A 25444-nucleotide genomic window follows, 5' to 3' on the forward strand; every position below is an offset into this window, starting at 1 on the left:
CAGTATTGTGCAAGGTATTTAATGACATCCTGCTATCAGGGACTTTGTGTGGTTCAATGAAGGAGGCCTTAATAACGGTAATTTCAAAGCAGGATAAGGGTAGTTGGAAGAGTGAGAACTATAGGCTGATATCGTTATTGACTGTAGACTTAAAAATATTCACGAAGATATGGTCAAATAGATTATATGGCTACATGGGGGACTTGATTGTTAGATCTCAAGTAGGCTTTATTCCATGGAGATATTGGTATGACAATATCCGAACAATTTTGAATGTAATAAATTCACATACTAATAAAGAATCAGATGCCCTGTTGACTTTTTTTGATGCTGAGAAATCTTTTGATGGGGTCAATTGTACATTTTTAGAATACACATTGTGAGAAATGGGATTTGCTCCTAAGTCTATTCAGGCAGTTAATTACATACATCGGGATATATCTGCAACGGTGCAAGTTAATCGAATAATATCTGGAGTGCTTTCTTTATCGAAGGGCACTAGGCAGGGTTGCCCGCTACCACCATTATTATTTGATTTGGTGCTGGAACCATTGGCTGCGTACATTAGGCAAAATAATGAAATAAAAGGAATTCAAATAGGAAATGCTGAGCTGAAAATACTAACTTCTGCGGACGACATGACTATACTAATTTCAAATCCTTTGGAATGTGGTCTGGCTCTGAAAGCAATGATGGAGGAGGTGGGAAAGTTGTCGGGTCATAAGATTAATTGGACTAAGTCAGAAATCTTTCCCCTCTCAGCTGTATACGATTGGGGAGTGTTGGAATCGTGGGATTGCAAATGGTTCCCGAATGGGGTGAAATATCTGGGGGTTCATATTGTTAGAGATTTAAAGGAAATGGTGAAGTTGAATGTTGATAAGGTTATGAATAACATTTTAATGGCTATTAAAAAATGGGACAGATTGACCGTAACTCTGTGGGCTAAAATAAATGCAATTAGGATGGTGTTACTGCCTAAAGTGTTGTATGTTATTCAATCACTTCCTTTATTAGTTACGAAAAAGAAGTTGAAAAAAATTGATAGTGTCTTTCAGAATTTCTTGTGGGGAATTCGGAAAATACCATGTATTCCAAAATAAATTCTGTTGCGTAAAGTACAGGAGGGACGATTTGGATATCTGAATCTTTTTTAAATATTATAATGGATTTCTTATGGGTTCCCATTATTTTAGTGAGGTGGATGGAAAAGGTCCAATTTGGTTGGAAATGGAGAGGGAGATCTAAAGACCTTACACTTTGGATGCCATATATACAATGGAAAAGGTTTCTAGGAAAAACATTAAGCTTCAGCTAATTGTGGCGACTAGAAATGCTCTGGTGACATGGCTTAAGGAAAATATTCAATATTTTGGATTTAGTCCAGCAGCTTCCATATGGCATAACCAAGTGCTGCAGTTGCAAAACAAGTGTTTGCATTGGCAGAGCTGGATCAAGGGAGGTATTCTTAAGGCAAGGGATGTTTTGGAAGGGAATAGGATTCTGAGTTATGAGGAATTAAGAAGCAAATATAACTTAAATAGAAGAGAGTTGAATCGCTATACAGATTTAAGAACTCTTATAAGTAAGACAATGAATATGATTGACAGAGACAGAGGGGAGAGGCGAGAGATTTGCAAGTTGTTTGATGGACTAGAACATGGGGTGTTTACATACATGAAATTTATGAATATGGGACTAGAATATGCAGATTTGTGGTTAAGATTGAAAGAAGTTTGTCGAATTATATTAATCTACAGATATCTGAAAAGGAATGGAAGGATCAAATTGAAAATGGACACAAATTTGAGGCTCATAAGGCAAAAGATTATTGGGGGATTATACTGGAACCCAGAAAAAATGCATAAACACAAATGACTGGATAATGATATGTGTTGGAGTTTTGCAGTAAACAGAGGGACATTTTTGCATTTACTCTGGGATTGTACGAGGGTGCAAAACATTTGGAAGGAAGTTTTAGACAGAATAGATATCACTCTGGACATAGTTATCACTAGGTCGGCTGCGAGCATGATCTTAATGATACGTAGAGGAAGATGTCTAGTTACAAGAGAATTTGTTATATGGGTTGATAAAGCTTTGATGGTTGCTATTAAGCCGATTCTAAGAGTCTGGAAAAGTAGGAAAAAATCTGTGGTGGAGGATTGGTTAGTAGAGATGCAAACGCTGTCCAAATATGAGGTGGTGTCATTGGAAAATAAAAATCGTACAGAATGTATCTTTCACTATGGAGATCTTTTAATAGTCTATATAGTTAGAATTTTTTTCTCTCTCCCTCTTTTCTCTCTGTCTTGTGTTTGTACTGTGTTGTATTGTGCATATGTGTTATGTTCTCATACTCATCTTTACATTGGACTAGGTATAAGGAAAATGTTACTGGGTTGTGGGTTAACTGTGCAGGATTATAGGATGTATTCAAGAGTGGTATGGATATTATGATATTGGCTGCTTTATGCGTACAATCTGGTCTTTCTTGATCAGACGGCAATAGGCCTCCAACGCAGAATCTCGGCATTCAATGTTTTCCTAAAAGAAATGGCATGAGTATGAATGTCAAAAAATCTCAAATTCTCCCAATGACCAATGCCAGGAAGAAGATAAAGACTCCTTACTCATGGAGACTTGATGAACTGCTGTTGGACGTGGTGAAAACCATTATATATCTGGGAGTAAAGATTAACAAGAACTCAAATGAAAGTGCTCAACTAGCCTGGTTGAAAGTAAAATTACAAAATTTGACAAACGAAGGAATAGCTGCTATTCATAGACGTTATGGGGCCTTCTCTATGAAACCTATCATCACCTTTTATCGACAAAAGGTGATACAGGTGCTCACCTATGGAGCAAAAGCACTGCCCAATTTGAGTAAAAAAGTATGGCCTAGGATGGAAGGCCACTTTTGGCGTAAGGTATTAAGACTCCCAACATCCTTGTCAACGGCGAAATTTTGGCATGGATTGCATTTACCCTCAATGGCCTCCATAGTACCATGGAAGTAAATGTCTTTCTAAAGGAAATGTATTATGTCGAAAGTCCTCCCTCCTTTTGTCACCTTTAGACCTGAGAATAAGGTAAATGATACACTCCTGAGCCAATGGTTTGAGGTGATGAATGATACCCTATCCACTAATGGATATTGATATATTAAGGGAAAATCCCCAAAAAGTCAAGACAATCTTGGAAATGAGGGACTCGATAAACACTTGTGAAGCTAGACCCATTGCCCTCCTTAAATTCAAATGGTGGGTGGAAAAAAGGGTTTAAATGACCCTCCTTTGTACCTCTGTAATTTTCCCTCCAGGCACAGGGATCTCTTCCCGCGCTGCCGCCTGGATATCATGCCCACACATGAAGTGTTGTGCAGTCAGCACCAGGGATGCTTGGAGAACAATATCTGTCAGTTCTGTAGGAAGGACAATCAGATTGAAACACGTTTCCATATAGCAATGGAATGTGAGATATTGTGTGGGGAAAGATTGCAATATATGGGAAATTAGTTGGAGGTTTGTTTGACTCTGGAAGAACATTGGTTGTTTTGCAGCATAATAGCAACTAGGAAGCTACTTACTCATCTGTACTCATCTATATTTCAAATTGATGGATTATTGTTTTTTTGAATGCTTTTAAACTGTTAAAGGTTTCTTTTGCTATCACTATATTTTTTAGTTTGAAAGCAATAAAACTTTTAATAAAAATAATTATGATATTGTGGCATGTTAATATGGTTTATAATCTGCAACCTGAGATATATTTGTAATCCATATGTATTTGCGTTATGTATATTTTGTAAAATGAATAAACACATTAAAAAAAAGAGTTAAGGTGGTGATTTATTGTAACAAAGGCCTTGAAATTCAGCTGGTGTAGGAAGTAATGACCATCTAACTTGAGGCCCCCCGCCTTGTTGCAAAGCCCATGAGTACATACATGTTATCACCAAAGGAATTCACCATGGCATATACAAGGACATCATGGGGGACAAGGTGATCAGATTTATCACCACAAAACCCTTGAAATTCAGCTGATGTTGGAGGAGATGACCATCTTAACTTGACAAACCCCTCATGGATGTCCCCCATGATGTTATTTTATATGCCATGGTGAATCGCTTTGGTGATCATGTATGTGCTCATGGGATTTGCAACGGGGAGGGGAGCGTTGAATTAAGATGCTCATCACTTCCTACATCAGCTGAATTACAAGTCTTTTGTTGATCATAAATCTGATTGTTTAACTCTCTCTTAACAAAAGATTTTTTCACTGAATTTCAAAGCTTTTGTTATACTATAGTTTCTTCTTGGCCCCACTATCCATGGCCTTCGGCGATTGCTTGTAACTGTACATGTTGCACCAATGATTTAAAAAGACAAAGCCACGAGGCCCATATCCCCCAGGCAACCTCGGGATCCACTGCCCTTCGGCCATTAACATTGGCACTATCCTTGGTTGATGGTCTCAGGGTCCACCCCACAGCTGTTTCAGCTGTATTCCACTGATTTCGTCTGCCCATTGTATATGTTGCAACAATTACACCCAAATAACCATTGCCGAGTGTCTGAGTAAAGGAATGTCCTAATGACTTTGTTTTCCACTCTTCCTATTCCTGCAATAATCCTTCCTAGGTATGCCAATTCCTATGGTAATGTTATGTTGGCTGATTCCTGCGATTATGGCAAAATGCTCAGATTAAAATGTCTTCCCTGTTCTCACTGACACTTGACATATGTCCTCTTTTCTTGCCCCAACCCCCACTGTCGCTTATTGTATTTTCCCTTCCTGACTCTGCCACATTCCCCCTTTCACTCTTCGGTTCGTGTGACACACTTTCTTTTCTGAGTGCATCTTTCGATGGTAACAGAGTAATCTCGCAAGATTCCACTGAGAAGCTGAAATGTTCTACCCCAAACTCCAAAGCCCAACCCAAACCCCACCGCTTCACATGCTTTCCCCATTCCCAACACTAGTCTTATATGAATACCCTCCTTTCACTCCTCCAAATAGCATTTTTAGTACTTTTCACTGTTGGCTTTCCCGCAGTATTATCGTGAGAAAATCTTGCATAGAGCAACTCCCTCTGCGTCGAATATTTTAGAAACTACTGGACAGATTTAGACCACACCAGCAAAAAGAACATCTGCAGTCCAGCTGTGTTTGTGCTATGGGTGTTCAATCAATGCATTTTTTCTCTATTGAAAAATGAATGGGAGTAGCCCGTAAATGGGGATTTTGGTTTTCATAATACCTTGTTCGCCTTTTAACCAATGATTCCAGTTTGTGTGGGCCCAGGACATAATTTATGTTTGGAAAATGTCATCTAAATCTGTCCAGCGTGTCAAAAGTAATTATCAATAGAATTTTGGTAAAAGTCTATTTACACATGCTTGACCTTAACTGTAGTGACATAATTTAAGACAGCATTTCATATCTTATATGACCTGTAGCCATGAAAGGTGTTCTTTAAACATACCCCATACTTTAACATAGATGGTAATGATGCATATACTGTGTGCGACACTTGAGGAACAAGTGTTGATAAGCTCTGCAAGATGAGCCAATAAACAAGAAATGGTGCTTTCCTATTCTAGCAGATTGTCCGGCCACAAATGTCAGCTAGCAGCTGTTTGACTTCACACCATTAGGTGTTATGTGAGAGCAGCCTTTTAACCTCTGGCGGGTAAGTGTTCTATCTGATAAGGATTCAAGAACAGGAAATTGACAGACATGAACAAAAGCATCTTGCATATTCACAAAGTCAAGGCCCATAGGGTACCATGGAAAACAATGGGTAACAAGTAAGAAAGATAAGATAGCCTTACAATGCTACAATGGTGCAAAACTTCACAAATGCCATACCGTACAGTGAAGGCATTTACTAAACGGGCACAGAGATCTGACTTTGAGTAACAAATACCCCATCTAATGTAGTTTTACATAGGAGTTCTACTTCGAACGAACAAAATGATACGCTAGCTCCCTCACTGTTCCAAACAGCAGATATAACGGACCCACCATGCTACTTGATAGATATATAGCCCAGCACAAGGACGAGGAAGGTAGGGAAAGAAGGAAGCCCAGCATACTTGCCAGTCCATTCAACCCACAGGGGCTGGAGAGGATAGCAGAGCAGCAGCAGCATAGGAGAGAGACAGCCAGTCCCAGCTAAGCACAACTATTCAACCCATGAAGGAGCGGTTTCATTTGAATTGCACTCAGCTTTAAACATGAATGACAGGTGGGTGCTTGCTGTGTGCATGGAGACTGATGCCGTATAGTGTAGCGTAGCATAATGAGAGATATCGGTTACCTATGCGTTTAAACTAAAACCACAACTTGTTCCATTACTTACACATTCAAACATGCTCTTTTCCTACATGCCAATCTTGTTCATATGTGTTAAGTTATGCTACATCTGTCTTTGCTTTAGATTGTTTAATGAGAATAAGAACCCTCAGAAGATAGAGGATCATATTAAATGCATTAACATGCTAACTCCTGTGTCAAGTGTATAATTCAGAACAACGCATCAGAGTGGTATCACTTTGATTCTAAGAACTTTACAATTCCTGACTGTATATGTTTAATTATGTTGAAGAGCACATGAACCTAGGCATTCCTGTCTTTTAGCGCTGAGACACAGCCTAGGGTGAGTTTTGACATGAGTGACTGATGACCAGGGGTCTGTTTTCACAGCCTCAAACGAGGTGAGATAAGAGGCTCGTGGTCACGCCTAATCATATGCAATCAAGACAGTAGTGTGGCGACTGCTGTCCTATAAAACATATATATTTAAATTATGAATTACTTAGGTAATTTATGATATTGCTTGCATCCTTACCTTAAACGGGTAGCTCTGGAGTCTGTATTGCGTCAAATGTTTTTTTAACGTAATCTCGGATATCCCTTTTAAAGTAATTTTTGTTGTACCACATAACAAAGACTTAAATGATAAAAAAAGTTATTTGTGAGTTATCAAATGCATCACAAATTTTTGCACAAAGGAGAATGGGGACCTTATTTGAAAGTTGTAGGACAATCTTGAACGCCTGAAATGAACAAAAATGCATAGAACGGACCTGTCCGCACGGAATTGCGTGATGTTCATAATATGCTTTGGAATGCAGGGAACATTTGAAAGAGCATACATCATACCACACCCCACGGTTACTCTCTCCTTTACACCACCACTCAACTAGAACACAGAGATACTATTACACCATTCGGTATAACTGTTCTCATATCAACATCACCCGCTCACTCCACATCACTCTAATTAAACATTGCTGGTTTCACACCCCCCAGCCAGGCGTTCTCCTCAGGCCTAACACAGCCACACTCGGTCTGGATAATTCCGGCCAGAGCGAACACATACTCCCGATCTCTCAACCACCACACCTACCGCTAAGAAGCAGCTACCACATGAATTCGAGACCAGCTGCACACATACCTGGTGCACACTCGCACTTTTTGGACTCTCTCTACTCTCTCTACTGACACGAACTTCGGTTCCCAAGGGCGTTCAACCTACCAGCGCCTTCAGACCATACCAATGGTATATAAGGCGCTATATAAATGCAAAATAACATAACATAACATTATCATAACTGAAATAACATAATTTGTGTTGCTCATGTTGACTGGTGAGCAAGAATACAGATGGGGCACTATCACCAGCCATTGGCACATATTTTGGCTGTGGACAACTGGCCAATGGTGATGACTGAAGCCACTGGCGGTGACCATTGGAAATACCTCTAATAGTTACTGACTTTAGAAAGTCCAATTTGAATAAAAGCAAAACATATTTTTGGAAACCTATTGCACTGCCAATTCTTGTTTCAGTTTTCTTGGTGTTTGCATGACGAACAATACTAATACTAGGTGATTTATTCTGCCTTCCTTTATTTAACATCTTTCTCTTTCGCTCACCTTTTTGCCCTAGGACTCTGGTGATAAGGCAAGTCCATTCCTGAACATTTATTGTGACTATGAGCCGGGGTCGGAATATAACCTGGACTCGATTGCTCGTGAGTGACCCAAAATATATAACCTTGAATATTCAAATGTTTCTGATGCATCTACACTCTGCCTGTTTACAATTGGGGCACAATGATTTTATTAAATTGGCATCTTCATTGTGTGACCATATACATCCTCTCCCTGACCATTGATATGAATGTTCTCGAACTAAAGTCTTTTTAAGATACCTGAAATGTATTTGTGTTTTTCATTGAAAGATGCACTTTTTGTCCCTATTCTGAACATAGTCTCATAGTACCCAATTGAGCAAGATGGAGGTGTTGTGACGGCAATATGTCAAGGGCAGATGCATTGAACATCTCGCTTGCAGCCCTGAGTGCCTACTAAAGGTATCCCATTCATGAGAGGTGTCTGGAAATGATTATGGAAGATGCTGTAAGTAGTGGAATGAAAGGGTGTCGAAGCGGCTTGCTTTAGCATTGTTTTTTTTCCCTTTCCAATCCAGAGAGTTGTTTGAACTTGGAGCTGCAATTCACACCCTTCCAGTTGTGCCATGCAGAGTAAGTACATGCTCCGCTTCTTTTTAGGATACTAATTGCCAATCATAACATGCTAAAAGAATGAAACCTAAACTTGACTGATAAACATGAATTCAGAGGCAAGTGGCTCATAAATAATTGCTTATTGATGGACTCTGAAGGTGGGTTTCAGAGCACAGAGGTGGTGCAGCAGGCACTTGTGGGCTTTGCATATAATGTGTTTGATCTGTTACTGGCATCTCTTGTCCAAGTGGTATGTTGTTTGTCATGTTACTTATTACGATACAGCTGCTTCTGATATGTTTGTCCATGTTTAGTTAAAACAGTCCTCACTAACATGTGTCCACAAGTGTTTTTTGATTACTTCTTATATTGCGTGTTATTTTTGCTTGCAGCAACTTTTCATTTGTTTAAGTCTCCTTATCGCCAAGACTAAAAATGTGTCCAAAGGCCCCTGTTTTTAGGCACCTTTGCCTGATGCAAATTAAATGTAGAAAATATCAATAGAGTCTTTGAGGGTCTGTGCTCAGGAGGATGGCATGGTGGACCATGTTGGATACTGTTGAAAACTGAAATAAATTGAGCAGTATCAAGAACATTCATCATCCAGGTTGTATTGTGCAGTGGGTGGATGCCATATTGGTAGTGGTTGAAGATAGGATTTGATTCCTAGTTGAGAGAGGGTATGTTTGTGCAAGCGCTTCATTAATCCTTTACAAATGACTGGATTTGTTTGAAAATCTCATTAGTAATACATTTTTCGTCATTATGTTTCTGTTTAAAATGTTCAACTTCCTTCTTTGAAACAAAAATATAGACTGAAGATGCATCCCCAATCCCCAGCTGCGAGCTTGTTTTCTACATTCCAATAATTACAGAGGTTAACACATGTAGTTCATACAAAACATGAAAAATCAAACGTACATCCAACTGTACATTAGTTGTAACATTAACCATATGTCACGACCCTCGCTCAAAACCCCCTCTGGCAAACCCATTGGCCAGGTGGAGTCAGGACTCTGGCCTCTAGAACCTGGCATCCTCTTCCAAATCCCTCTTGGGGCCACTCCTGGCGCCTATGGCACCAGGCTCATACACCATGAAAAACATGTGCTTGGGAACTACTTAATGTGTTGTCAGCCATCATGGAGGCTTCCACATAGCTTGGTTCCAAGGAACCAAGCTATGTGGTCTAATGTTTTGGGTGTGGTAGCCTAGGGCCTACTTTACCTGGACTATTTTGTTGGGGCTATTTAAACCACACCCGAGCAAGACCACACGCTTCGCATTACTTTGCAGCTTGCAACGTGACGCTCACTGTGTCCAGCTATTCCCTTGAACCTCGGAGAAGCAGAACCTGCAAGGAGACAAAAGGAACATCATTAGTAGCAGCATCTTACCTGCAGTCATCTTTAGCCACTTGCAGCTACTGAGAACAGCTTCCTCAAATCTGCACGCCTCCCGGACAGAACTAACTGAAAGAGGAAGATGGAGGCAACATTAAAGAAAGCAGTAGAGACATTTGCAAGTTACGAACTGCTCCAAAGGCTTAACTGGCTGGTCGCCTCTCGGCTGGCACCACTCCAGACATTCCACTCGCGCTGAAGAACACTGTGACCTACAAGGAAGGAAAACACAGGTTGGCAAAGGCAAGACTTTGCAGCGCTGCGCATAGCGCTTACTTACTGCATCATAGCGCTCTTAATATGCCATCATTTATCAGTAGGGCTCAACCAAGCCAGTTCGCCGCGCTGAAGCTCCGCATACCTAAGGGAGAAAAAAGAGACATTTTAAACAAGAAAGGCATGCAGGATAGCAACAAAACTAAAGAACAGCAATAAAACCTACCTGAACAATATCAAACAGGCCGGCGTCAGTGAAGTAACTGGACCGCACACGCCCTTGAAAGACAACGCGCCCCTGCAAAGAAGGCAGTGCGGAGAGCACGCCTAACTCTACCACAAGGTGAGGAGAGGGCCCCATAGGGGCTGAAATCATAAGGGGCTGGAGGGAGGATACTTACCCCGGTCGGTCAGCCTTGAACACAGTCCTCCTGTATTTTCAGGCAGAACCTTCCCCGCAGACCACATCTGGGCCAAGCTGAGGAGCATACCAGCAAGTAGTAACCCGTCTGGGTGGCGTCCCTGTGGATACCAGGTGAGCGTAACACCATAGGTATAAAAAAGGCCTCAAAATGTGTACTCAACGCTAGCTATTGGCTAGTGATGGTTGACTCTCAGCAAGTAAGAATGGAATGCTGTGTGTTTGAGTATTAGATGGGGAGTGACTTTTTATGCCTGGCTAGTAGTTTGCAACTTGAAATGCATACCCATGGTGTAAGATATAGTAGCAGAATAATCCCCATTTTCTGCCTGCAATTGCCAATCGAGGAAGTGCAAAGAATTAGTTGTTGTTTGGAGAAGTGGATGGGTTGGCTGGAGGGTCAGCAAGGAGACTGTATGAGCAGCGGTTTAGTCAATCAATTAGTTCTATGTTTTCCTGAAGGATACAAATAGATGGCTTCATAAGGACTTATTTTCTAGGAGATGGTTGATCGTCTCCGCAACTAGTTTTCAAAATTCCTGGGTTCCTTTGCAGGACTATATCCATCAGCCCAGTATGCTCTGCAGGTTTTTACATCTCAAAAAGATATCTTAGTGAGACATTTTTCTCTGGATCATTCTCACAAGCGACCAGTACACTTTAAGAAGCTTGATCTGGCAGACCATAATGCTCCTGTTGAAACAGTCAGGTTCCATCTCTTTATCTAATTCTCTTGACCAGAGTTAAGACTCCCTTTCCATCCATCGTGACCACTCCCATAGCACCGGAGGTTGGGCCTGGTGGAGTCCTGGCAGAGATCCATCTGTTAAAACCAGGCCGGCTGCCAGGATTATTTTCAGACAGTGGCTAACTGTTCAGTTAAGTTTTGTTACAAAAAATAAAATATCCTGATCTTCTATAGAATTCATACTATTTTAACAAAGGCTTGAACGTGCATACGGATAAGTAGGCACAACTTTAAACATAGCCTTTTTAAACCTAAGGCTCAAGCACTTTGAATGAATGACCGGAGCATGGTGTGTTAACAAACTTTAAAAATTTGAGAACATCACAAATGCTGTTCTAGATGTATATACCTTTTATGTAGCGCTTCTAAACATTGTAATAACAGGAGTTATTACTGCCCCCACACCCCTTTTTAATGGTTCTCAATTTTTTGACCTCAGAAGGATGAAAAGCTGAATCGGCCATGTAGCAGTATTTGAACTTGCCAAGTGCAGGATTCCATGCACTTAACTCCTGAACTATCCACCTAGACTGATACATGAAAATCAAATTTCTGTGCACATATGCTATTGGGGCTTGTAATGTTTCCTGTCAAATGGAGACTCGCACAGGTATGCCTCCCTTTAGAGTCAATACGAAAAAACGAATTATCACTGTTGTCATAAAAAGACAATAAAACAATACAGAATTTCGAATGAATTGTGTCCTGCCACGTATTCCTCATCATTGATATTCGATATCCAGCTTCAGCTGCTTCGGAATGATTTTTTCAGCAGAGTGCACTGTGCGAACATGCAATCGGCTCAATGCCCCTTGTGAAAGGCATATATAGCTCACGCAGAACCCGTTGGCTTTAGTTCTGGTTTTCTGCGTAAGCTATCGCTTGGGGAAAACTAAGGCGCGCTTCCTGTGTTCTTCGCAGTATGTCGTCTTCGTCACCGACTAGCCCGAAGACCGGGTTCAAGAAGTGGCATAATTGTGATTCGAAAAATTTCATTAATCGACCCACACCGATTATGTCTGTGGTGTCTTGGGGTGGAGCATATGACATCGGCCTACTCCAAGTGCCAGTCAATTACCGAAAGGCTTTGAGGGAGTGAAAGGGGAAATTGGTGGTGGGTAGAAACCCCAAAAATCCATCTACCCCCTTTGAAAAAACCTTCATCCGACGACCGGGAGGCAACTCTCCTCAAGGGAAGAAGATTAAAGATCAAGATCGAGGAGTGGCTCCCACCACTCCTCATCATCATCATCGAGGAAGTCAAAAAAGAGGCACCACAGGTCACCTTCTTCAACGTCATCATCGGACATCTCCCCAGAGAGGGTATCTTGCCCCACGAAAAACTCTACACCTCCCGAATGGGAAGCATTTAGATCCGAATTTTTGAAAATATTTAAAAAAAAAACCCCATGGCAAGCCATGCTCCTACCGTGCCTTCCAAAGAAGCCGGTAAGGAAAGGGCTCAAGCCAAATCCTGCATTCTCGAGCCCGGGACAAAGGCCAGATCTTCATCAAGAGCTGTCAGGGCCTCGACTCGATGACAAGTCATTGAAGGATCCTTCGAGCCGTAAAACCAAACATAAGTCGAGGTCACTGACGCCAGCTAAGCTCTCGACCTCAACGACACCAGCTGCGCCATCAATGCCAGCTACACCATTGACGCCAGTACAACCATTGACTGCGGCTGCGCCCTCTACGCCAGCTGCACAGTTGAGGCTGATCGCGCCATCTAAGCCTATGGTGCCATAGAAGCCAAAAAAGGTTTTGATGACTCCTCGAGCATCGGATCCACAGTTTAAGCCGGAAAAACCTATATTCCTTTACCAAGGAAAGATTATTTAAAATCTCTCTCCTCAATTTATGACAATGATGCACCTTTTGGTCTCCAATTTGGTACACCAAATGTGCCTGAGAGCTTTATTTATGAAGAGTCTACGTTGAAAGACCTTCATGATAATTTAGATGGCCAATAGGGGAGACAACTCGCCTGAACTGGATTTTGGTAGACCTGAGGGTGGTGAGCATGCAGATGCTTCATATAGGCAGCTAATGTTTAAAGTGGTAGACTATATTGGGTAGAGTAGGCCTCCCCCTTTGAACAGCATGATTTGACTGACATCCTTGATAAGGGTCCGTTGATGGATCCTATGTTACCATTTCATATTGCTCTCCAAAAAAGGGTGACAGCAAATTGGGAGACGCCAGAAACTAATCGGGCAGTGAATAAAAACCTGACCAAAAACTACTGCCCTTCCAGTAGTGACCCTGACTACCTGTCTAAACACCACCATCCAGAGAGTCTGGTGGTACAGGCAGCTATCACAACTTCCAAGCAGGCAGCTTATCATACTATCCCTCCAGATAGGGATTACAAGAGAGTAGATGGATTGGCAAAAAAAGTATTTTCTGTAGGGACTATGGCTCTAAAATCAGCCAACTCCACATGTGCCCTTGCAAAATTCTCATTCACTCTATGGGACTGCATTTCCATGGCGGCAGAGCATATTCCTGAGGAGGAGGAAAGAGACAGGTTCTTGGATATTGTTAGAGGTGGCAAAGAAGCCATGTGCGAGTCTCTTCAGTTGGGTCTGGATTCTGCTGACAGCATCAGCCGAGCCATGGCTACTAGCACTGTAATATGCAGATTTGCGTGGTTGATGAAGTCCAGATTTGCGGCGGATGTGCAATCCAGACTCCTGCACACGCCTTTTGACGTGTCTCACCTTTTTAGTAACAAAGCTGATGAAAGCCTTGAAGTTGCAGACCTCAAAGGTGGCAGCCAAATCTTTAGGTGCCGTTATTAGGCAGCCTCAGCCCTTTCGCCCCAATGGGCAGCCTTGGAGTAATAGATCTTTTCGCAACTACTCCTCAGTTGGAAGAGCGAGAGGAATGGCTGGTCAAAGAGGCCAAAGAAGATTCCCTCGTGGTGGATAAGGCAGAGGTACTAAACCCGCTCAAGCAGGGACATCCTTTCCATCAGCCACTGCATCAGCTGCCACAACACCTCTCTGAGGACTTGAGTCACTAATCACCATTGGGAGGCAGACTGTCTCAGCATCTGGAAGAATGACAAGACATTACTTTGGATGCTTGGGCTTGGGCACTGGAAAGCATAGCCCACGGTTACTGCCGTCCTTTCATTCAGAGACCTCAGAACCATCCACCGGGGAACCACTCTTTGAGAATTCCAGATCCGCTCCTTGTGCAGGAAATGTTGACCCTGCTAGAGAAAGGCAATATTGAACCAGTTCCTGTAGCGGAGAGGAACAAGGGATGGTAGTCTCCATATTTCCTAATAGCCAAGAAGGACGGAGGACTGCGACCCATCTTGGACTTGAGAGATATTTGAACAAGGTCCTCAGGAAGGACAAGTTCAAGATGGACACACATTCTCAGAGCCTTCAGGCCCTCCACCGCCAGGAATGGATGGTGTTATTGGACCTTCAGGATGCTTATTTTAATGTGCCAATCCATCTCAAGCACAGAAAATACCTGAGGTTCGCCATTGGCGGTTCTCAATATCAGTTTCGAGTTCTGCCATTCGGGCTAACCTCTGCCCCAAGGGTTTTCACCAAACTGATGGCAGTGGTGGCAGCGAGTCTCAGGAGAGAAGCGATTCACGTCTATGCTTACCTGGACGATTGGCTGAACAGGGCGCGTTCTCCCCAAACAAGTCCTGCATCATCTCAGCATGAGCTGCCACTCTCTCCACAGACTGGGCTTCTCCCTCAAATACAAGAAGTCCCATATGACACCTTCTCAAAAGCTCCAGTTCATCGGGCTGTACTGGATACATCCTTGGTAAAGAGCTTGCCACCCGCGATGAGCGCTGTAGACATTCTGCAGATGGCCATCAAGTTTCAGAGTGGCCAGCATCTCCAGGCCTATGATTTTCTGAGGTTGCTCGGTCTCATGTCATCCTGCATTTTTCTGGTGCCAGAGGCCCGCCTGAGAATGAGAACCGTTCACCGTGCCCTCAGAACACAATAGTCCCAGTTCTTAGGAAACATGTCGGACCTACTTCAGGTTCCAAGCAGGGCCGCACAGGCTCTCCTGTGGTGGACCTGCAAGGACAACGTTCTGAGGGGAGAACCCTTCTGGCAACCATGGCCGGAGATAACAGTAGTGAAGGACCCCTCACTTACGGGGTGGGGAGCCCACACCAACAATCTGACAGTCAGTGGTCATTGGTCTCCATTGAAGTCCAAACTTCATGTCAATCGTTTGGAGCTGAGGGCAATTAGACTAGCACTGAAGACTTTTCTGCCCTCTGTACAGGGAAAGAAGGTCCTGATAATGACAGACAACACAGTGGACATGTACTACCTCAACAAGTGAGGAGGTGTAGAGTCACTACCACTGTGCAGAGAGGCAGTACAGCTCTGGTACTGGGCAATTCAAGAAGGAATCTCCCTATCCGCAGTTCTCCTAGCCGGAGAAGAGAACACGGTGGCGGACGTTCTGAGCAGGCAGAGAACAGTGCCCCATGAGTGGGAACTAGCTCAGGAAGTCCTTCAAGAGATCTTCAACCTTTGGTGAAACCAAAGTGGATCTGTTTGCGACCATTGTCAACCGGAAGTGCCAACTGTACTGTTCCAGGGAATTTCCTCAGAGAGGAGCTCCAGGACACGCATTTGTAGTGGACTGGGAGTTTCCACTCCTGTATGCGTTTTACTCCAGTTCCCGTCATTCCTCACGTGATCAGGAGGTTGAGAAAGTTCTGGAAACACATGATCCTAAATGCCCCAGATTGGGCCAGGAGGACGTGGTACTCAGACCTTCTGGACATGTCCATCTGCCCTCCAATACATCTTCCACTAAGAGAAGCCCTCCTTGCATGTTAGGAGGGCCAGGTTCTACATCCCGAGGTCAAGACATTCAGCCTTCACGCATGGTTTCTGAGAGGCTTAGATACAAGGATTGGGTTCTCGCGGATGATGTAATGGAGATTTTGCTTTCGGCCAGAAAGACCGCAACATAGTCCTTGTACCATTGCCGTTGGAACAAATTCTGGAGCTGGTGCAAAGACAAGAATGTAAACCATTTTACTGTGCAAAACACCAGAGATATTATCTTTTCTACTATCCTTACACAATCTGGGGCTTCAGGTTGGAACTATTAAGGGCTATTCGGCGATGCTATCCATCTTTAAGCCCTCGTCAGAAGAATGTTCATATTTCAAAATTCTACTGTTGCCAGAATTTCTAAAGGCGCTCACCAATGTGTCCCACCCACCTCCCCATCTACTTTCCAGGTTCCAGTTTGGGACCTTAATCTGGTACTTACATTTCTAATGTTTTGAACCTTTACATTCATGTCCATTAGGTTAACATTTAAAAACATTCTCTTGATAGCATTAACTTCAGCCCGTAGAATGAGTTAATTGCAGGCACTTTCATCCAAGCCACCCTTTACTATCTTCCATAAGGATAGGGTTGTTCTGAAGGTTAGGCCTTCATGTTTACCCAAAATCATTTCTGATTTTCATGTAGGGCAGAACATTGTTTTACCCACTTTCTATCCTCCACCTCATCCTGGCAGAAAGGAGGAGACATTACATAGATTGGATCCACGTAGGGCTCTGAGCTTTTACATATCTAGACTATCAAAACTTCGTATTGCTGATCAGCTTTTTATAGGCTAAACAGATTATAAACTGGGTCAGGCTGTTACAAAACAGACCTTATTCATGTGGATCATTCTGGCAATTTCGGAATGCTATAGACTCGTGGGCAAGGATCCTCCAGAAGGATTAAGGGCCCATACCACCAGGGGCATGGCTACCTCTACAGCCCTGCAAAGGGGTCTAAAGATCAAAAATATTTGAGGCAGCGACGTGGTCTACTATTCACAAGTTCACAAAACATTACTGCCTCGAGTCTTCTGTTGGTCAGGATGGAAGCTTTGGGAAAGCTGTTCTCCATTTGGTTCATGAAAGCCATTGAAAACTAAATTCTTACTCCCCCCCACCAAATCAAATTCTGCTTCGGCAGTCTATCAAAGATTAGGAATGCATGGGAGGACACAATCCATTCAAAGAACAAGTTACTCACCCCTGGTAACGTTCATTCGACTGGATGGTCCTCCCACGTATTCCTCATCGCCCTTACAGACTACCCCACAGTAGAATTTCCAATGCTATAACCGCTTTCGCTCCTTCAAAGTTGAGTACGGTCAAACCTGTGGTTATGCGGGTAGTTTTTACTGCAAGAAAAACAGAACTGAAGCCAACAGGCACTGTGCGTGCTATATATGGCTTCAATGACATCATCCTCGAGACGGATGCCCTCGAGGGAGATCAAGTCTACTGCATCGATGCACTGCACCCTCTGCCGAAATTTGTTTTCTGAAGCAGCTGAAGCTGGATATTGACCATCAAAGATGAGGAATAAGTGGGAGGAACATCCAGTCAAAAGAACGTGATCAGGGGTAAGTAACTTGTCCTTCTGCAGAAATGCAGTGATTGTGAGCATTCCTTGGCTTAAGATTTTAAAGTTGGCTTTTTTGGTTGGATCTATGGATCTAGTAAGATTAAAACACATTTTGTGCTTTGAGTTAGAACATGGACTCATGCTGTTACTCCTTTCTATTCCCCTTATTCAGGACAAAGTTCACTATATTTATAGGGTATCTGCTGCATGCACTATTATGTGCATCCCTCTGATTAGTTTAATGATCTTTGGGGACACCAACATACCATTTTGAAAATGTTATAAGATTGCTGTGTGTAGTTCAGTCAATTTGTTTAATTGATTAATGATAGGCCACCTATGTTAATAAGCCCTAGTGTGGTGCCACACTGTACCATGACAGCTCTTTTGGGAGTACATCAAAGCTCTACAACAATGAACGCAAAACATTTAGGAGCTGGCTGGGATAGGCATACCTAGGTGAATTGTCCCTTACTGAACAAGAATAGTAATGCACAGAATGGTTTATGGTCGTAATAACGAATTTAAAAATCTCGAAAAAATAAATCACGAAAATAAAAGGTCGAATTTATTTTTAGACATTTTTTATTCGAAATGGGGGGGTTCCCCCCCAACCCCCCCCTTTTTTTTTTTACCATTTTTTTGTAAATCCCGGACCCTAAAATAAATATATAATAAAAAAAAAAAGACTTTTTTTTTCCGGTCTTTTTTTTTTCGACCTTATTGTTATTCGAGATTATTTTTTCGAGATTTTGACTGACCACCGCACAGAATGCTGTTCTGCTTTGCATCAATCCACTGACAAATGCAACACCATCAACAACTTATTCACAGGCCAGATACACAAGATAAGGCAACACAATGACAGCTCCAAACAGACAAGATGTCCCACCAGTACCAGCCTATCAAGATGGACCGGATTGGTCTAGAAGACTGACCACCAACCTTGCATGCCTTACACCTATCACCTACAAAGACAAGAATATCCCTGTCTCCATTGTGATGGACATCACAGGTGAATTTGCCACTTTTATAAGTCGCCAGCCATCATACATCTGTCATTCCGTGGCAGAGTGATGGAGAAAACCGACGCCATCTAGTTGCACGAAAGGAACACTCAGTACAACCTCAACCAAGACTTCTAATCCAGTTTCCGACCACCACGTATCACCTAGTCTGCCACCATTCAATTCATCAATGGGGCGCTGTATATGCTGGGCAAAGGAAACCCTTACATACTTGTTCTACTTAACCTCTCTGCCGCCTTAATCCTGTTGACCATGAAGCCTTCCAACATCCTTGGTACATGCATGGGCTTCGATGGAACAGTCTGCAGTATTTTGTGGTTTACCTCTCCAACAGAGACAAGCTCTTCAAAATGGGTCCCAACATATCTCACTGACAGCCAGTAAGTAACCTGCAGAGTTTCACAAGGCTCCACCTTGCCCCCTGTAATCATCAACCTCTACATAGAACATCTGGGGGACCTTCTTGCCAGCACTGACCTCAAGATACACCAATACCAGCGGACACCCAGCTTTACCTAAACGTCAATTGCATCAAAATCAATTAACTGAAGCACTGTCTATCCCTCATCCAAGCCTGGATGTCAAGTACCTACCCGAAGCTGAACACGACAAAGACTGTATTCCTTCTCCTCGGAACTCTCATCAAGCATGCCAGGTTGTGAAACGGCTGACTGACACACCTCAAATCTCACCCAGTGCAAAATCTCGTCTTATCGACTGTGACCTCTCATTCAAATCACATATGCTAAAAAAGACCATAGCTGCATATTACCACCTTCCTTTTCTCTGCAAAGTCCAGTCTTTTATCCCAGCCTTCAGTTTTAGAACAGTTTTCCGTGCCCTCTCATCTCCCACCTGGAAGGTAGCAACACCCTATTAGCAGGAGTCCAAGATGCCTTGTTGGATCCTTTGATGGTCATCCAGAATGCAGCGGCATGGCACCTCAAACTACTAAGAAAACCTGACATCACCTCTCCTCCTCAAGGAGCTGCACTGGCTACCCTTTCAAGCATACATAATGTTCAAGAGTGCATGCGTCGCCTACAAAGTAGTCGCTACCAAAACATTGCTGTACACAGTAAGACTCGCTTTTGCAATCTTTGTTTATGATCTGCAGGTCACACGTTTGAATCCCGGTAAGGCCAACTCAGCCTTTCATCCTTCTGAAGTCGATAAAGGAGTACAAACTTCGGTTGGGTGATATTGTATGTATATTTGTTTGGTGTAAAGCGCATGGGCGTAAGTGCTATACAAGTAACGCATCAATATCATTACCTGGACAAGAAACTCCCAATCTCATGAGGCCATCACCCCTTCAGAACCCACATCACCACCAGGGTGGACTCAAGGAACAAAGAGGGAAAATGGCTAGGAAACTGGCCTTAATGCTATGTACCCTGTCTCTGGAAAAATGTAGCAATGCAGATGATTTTTGCCCCTGCATTCTACACTTCAGGAAGGACGTGAAGACCCTACTTTTCAAATAAAATCTCATCCATCACTGATATCTGCTTTCAACCCTAATTCTCCCCCTCTGACTGTCGCTCCTCCCTTGGCCCCTCTATTCATCCCAGCTCCTCTGCTATCCCCATGCTGTGTCTTTTAAATCCCTGGGTGTGGCCTAAATTCACTGCGCTCAGTTGCTTTCTAGCTAGGTTTGTGCTTTATAAATCCCATACACACAGGAGCAACGGAGATGGGGGGGGACGAGTAGTTCCCAGTCTAATGAGTAACATTGAGAGGCCGATTCATGGAATTAATGTGCGCTGAAAAGTCCCGCGCAAGCGTGCGAAACCGTGCAAATCGCAGTGCAAGTGTGAAAATCGCAGCAAAACCCACGCACATCGATTCATGGAAGTCCGTGCGCGAGTAAAATCAGGGATGTGCGCTGAAAATCTGCGTGGCGCACGCCAGCGCACAGGTCATCTAACGGCTTGCACTATGGCCACAGCGAAAGCGCACATAGCGCGGCACACATAACAAAAGTAGGCGTAACAGTGGGCGTGACACGCGGAATGGGGAACAACTCGTGAAAATGTGGGCGTCACGGGGGAAGTACAGGAGGCAAGTGCGCGGAACGCCCACACGCTCGCCTACAACACGTATTCATGGAATCGAATAGGGAAAAACAGCGCACGGGCAAAGACGCGCACAGGCCTAAACACGTCCGCCACACAAAGGCAGGCGGTAGCGTCCCTGCGCATGAAAAAAATGTGCGCCAAAATGTGCGCCAACAAAAAGCACGTATATACAGGTCTGATGAATGTCCCATACTGTGGCCCTCTAGGACAAATGACGTGCAAAGGGGTATGTGACAAACACAGACACCCGCTGTGTCATAAATAGCGTGTGCGTGTATTTCGGGGGGTGCGCGGGAAGTATCACGCGATTGTCCCTGTGCGAGTGGGGTGCGTGTATTTCTGGGGTTCGCGTGAAGTTTCACACGCGATTGGCCTGGGTACGTGTAAATCTGGGGTTCGCAGGAAGTCTCACGCGATTTCAGCAGGTTACGTGTATTTCGGGGGTGCTGTGGAGTCCTACACGTCAATTGGCAGTGTGGCTTCTCCCAGGTGTTCGCTCTACACCCTCCACGGCCCCTGCAGGCAACCCACACCACAGGGGACTACCCTGCACCCCTGGTCATGTCCCGCAGGCAGCCCATCCACCATGGGCATGCCCCCCAGGCAAGCCACATGTCAGCTTGCACTACTGATCACCAATGCATGACCTCCTCCACCCCCACCCCCCAGCTCTGAGGGGCACCTGCTAGCAGGCCCCCACTCATGTCCCCTTGCACCCCAACCCCCTAGCAGTGCAGGGCATCTGCCAGCAGGTCCCCACTCATGTCCCCCAGCACCCCCCCCCCCCCAGCAGTGCAGGGCACCTGCCAGCAGGCCCCCACTCATATCCCCCAGCACCCCCAACCCGCAGCACTGAGGGACAACTGCCAGCAGGCCCCCACTGATGTCCCACTCATGTCCCCCAGCACCCCCACCCCCCAGCAGTGCAGGGCACCTGCCAGCAGGCCCCCACTCATATCCCCCAGCACCCCCAACCCGCAGCACTGAGGGACAACTGCCAGCAGGCCCCCACTGATGTCCCACTCATGTCCTCCAGCACCCCCACCCCCTAGCAGTGCAGGGACCTGCCAGCAGGCCCCCACTCATGTCCCCCAGCACCCCCACCCCCTAGCAGTGAAATGGCGATCTCATGACACAAAGCAAAAGTCAACTATGTACATCAACACACGTCCGCCACACGAAGGCAGGCGGTAGCGTCCCTGTGCATTAAAAAAATGTGCGTTAACAAAAATCACATATATACAGCTCTGATGAATGTCCCATACTGTGGCCCTCTAGGACAAATGACGTGCAAAGGGGTACGCGACAAACACGGACACCCGCTGTGTCAAAAATAGCGTGTGCGTGTATTTCGGGGGTGCACGGGAAGTTTCACACGCGATTGGGCCTGGGCGAGCGGGGTACGTGTATTACTGAGGTGGGCGGGGAAGTACAGGAGGCAAGTGTGCGGAACGGCCACACGCTCGCCTACAACACGTATTAAGCGTGCGCCACAAAAGACGCACCAATCCGGAAAGACATACGCCAGCAGGAAGGGTTGTATGCTAATTGACCTTTTCACAATTGACCTCAGGAGAATTGACCTCGGGAGAATTGACCTAATTTAGAAGGTCAATTAGGACATATATGCGGGGGAAACCCTCTGCAACCCCCCCACCCAATCTAAAAACCCTGCAATCCCCCCACCCAATCCCCTTATATTATTTATAATCCAAAACCAACCCAATACATATATAAAATAACTAAAATAATATAAAGGTCAATTGTGCAGAAGGTCAATTAGGACCACTATAATTAGGTCAATTGTGCAAAAGGTCAATTGTAAAAGGTCAATTTGGGTAATACCGCAGGAAGCAGGCGTACGTGGACCCGCGCAGCATAAAAGTGCGCGCAAACAACAAGCAAGCTCAGACGCCAGGATGAACATACCGTTCCTAGCAGCAGTGGTCGTGGGATATCGCAGGAGGAGGAGGAGGACAGTCGGGCCCAGAATTTTCTCACCCAGAACCAACCTTTTTGGCATGCCTGATGACCAGGTGTATGGGAGGTACAGGTTTCCACCTCGCATAATACTCGACCTGGTCAGTGAGTGGGAGGATGTCCTCACATCACCCACCCTCTGCTCCCAAGCACTCAGCCCTCTGGAGAAGGTCCTCACTGTACTGCACTTTTTGGCCCCCGGATCATTTCGGCGGACAAGTGCCATAGTGGGGGGGTGTCGCAGGCCACGCAGTCACGCTGCCGACACCAGGTCTTGGCCATCATGACTGCACGCCCATCAGTCCGCAGGCACGTATACCTGCCCAGAACACCTGCAGAAAGGCAGGCTGCCGTCCAGGATTTCTACGGGGTGGCACAATTCCCCAAAGTCCTAGGTTCCATTGATTGCACCCATGTGGCTCTACGTCCCCCCAGGGTATCAGAGCACATCTATAGAAACCGCAAGCACTGGCATTCCATCAACGTGCAGGTAGTATGTGATGCCAAGGGAATCATTACCTCAGTATATGCCAACACTCCAGGGTCCACCCACGACAGTTTCATTTACAGAATGTCAACCCTAAGCCGGGACCTAGAAGCTGGGCGGCATGGCGATACATGGCTGCTTGGTGAGTATAAATGCCACAGCACATGCATGCATGCCAGATACTGAGTAATGTCACAACCCCACTAATGATACCCATCCCCACCTCCCCAGGGGACAGTGCCTACCCTCTGAGCACCCACATGATGACGCCAATTCGGAACCCCACCACGCCACCCGAGGTAAGATACAACACAGCCCATATTGCAACCCGGGGCATAGTGGAGCACACATTCGGAGTGCTCAAGTCACGCTTTCGCTCCCTTGACCGTTCTGGCGGGCAGCTGTTATACGCTCCCCCAGTAGTGTGCAGGATCATAGTGGCAGCATGTGTCCTGCACAACGTTGCAACATGCCGGGGCCTACCGGTGGACATGGTGGTGCCCCCAGACCCCCAACCACATGCACGCCCACTGCGCATGGGAGGGGAAAGGGCACGGGTGAGGCAGCCCGAACACAGCTGGTGGCTAATTACTTCACTTAGAATCACACCCCTCTGGAGTGCACACAGCCCTGCCACATACCAGCTGACAATCAATGATGATGACATAAGGGACAGTCAACTGTCACAACCATACCAGCCTGAGATTGGTCACCTGGAAGTGTCACAATGTGTGCATCCCTACCTACAGAAACACCACCAATGCTGTGTCATCTAAAGACACATATGCTGCTAAATGCATTACCCCCTTGCAAAATACAACACGAGAACAGTGCCATGTCACCCAACCCCTCCCCAGCACCGCCACCCAACACACCATGGCATGTCATGCTATGTGAGAGCAAACAAAGCAATCCCGAAAACCTGACACAAGTGTCACAAAGTAAACTGGCCACACACAATATGCTCCTAGTAATGTTGAACTAACAACACACATGACCAAATACTTACCAACAATACAATGCAGCTACACAAGCACAAACACAACTAAAACATGACAGTACTAAGTTAAAGTAGTTGTAGTCTTACAACCTGAATATGCCACCACATCGCCCCCTTCCAACTGTAGTCTTGCAGGCTTCAAAACTTGTCTGTGTACTGCATACAACATGAACTCCATCTCCAAACTAGACGGGCTTGGGAAGACATGAGGAATGAACCTGCACATTTAGAGGGAGACATGGAAGCAGAAGCATACATAATTGCAACATGCAGTGTACAATACAACAACAATATACACAAGGAATGTCTACACAGTATTGGCTACAGACTGCCCACACAGCTCATGGGAGCCCAACATCACTGTGTATATCACTGTCACTTGGTCACACCCTTTGCAAGCCCATGGAAACTGGAAGCAGGAGGGGTGTGTGTCTCACGAACCCAAGCATCAAACCCAAACTCGGGACAAGCCTGCATGTGCCCAGCCAGAATACAGTGGATGGGCAACACACTGTCAAAAAATAATCAAAAATCAAAAATGGCCATGTGGGGGACGGGGGGGCGAAGGCCACCCAGGAGGTCCGAGGACAGGGTGCGCACCAACAGCCACCTGTGTGGATGTTGGGGGGAAAAAAAACACCTCCATGGGCTCATGGCCTGCACGGCTATGCCAATGTGGGAGAACTACTGCCGTCGCTCTCTTGACCCTCTGCTGCTGCATCAGGAGGTGGTGGTGCTATGGGAGCAGCCCACGCAAAGCCCTGGTATGGTCTTCCATGGCAGCAAGCATGCAGGTGTGGAAGGTCTCGTTCGGGAGGATTACAGTGTGGAGATCCCCATGCAGCACTTGACGTGATGCCCGGATCTCCTCCCGAGTTGCCTGCATCTCAGCTGAGAGCGAACCTGTGAGCCGCTCCAGCTGCTTTTCTGTCCTCAAGTTAGTGGAAGTCTCAAGGTCAACAAGAGTCTCCCTGAGGTGATTGAGTTCTACCCTCAGGGCTTCCCTGTGGCCCTGGGACTCTATTGATATCGATTGGCGTAGAGTCTCCAGTGCTGCCGTCTGTCCCTGTTGGACGCCATTATGTCCTCCCTGTGTGATTGGCAAATGG

The 25444-nt window shown here is 45.0% G+C and overlaps 1 protein-coding gene across 1 annotated transcript in view; it reads left to right on the top strand.

Moving 5' to 3' along the window:
* The window catches only part of KPTN (kaptin, actin binding protein), a 424265-nt gene that overhangs the window by 119027 nt on the left and 279794 nt on the right, over positions 1–25444 (top strand). The window contains exons 3-4 of the mRNA XM_069644343.1: positions 7961–8045; positions 8504–8558. Of these exons, the coding sequence (XP_069500444.1) occupies positions 7961–8045; positions 8504–8558 (140 nt within the window). The remainder of the gene's footprint in view (positions 1–7960; positions 8046–8503; positions 8559–25444) is intronic.

This window comes from Ambystoma mexicanum, chromosome 2p, assembly GCF_040938575.1.
Source record: "Ambystoma mexicanum isolate Mex_15411 chromosome 2p, UKY_AmexF1_1, whole genome shotgun sequence".
Lineage (NCBI taxonomy): Eukaryota > Metazoa > Chordata > Amphibia > Caudata > Ambystomatidae > Ambystoma > Ambystoma mexicanum.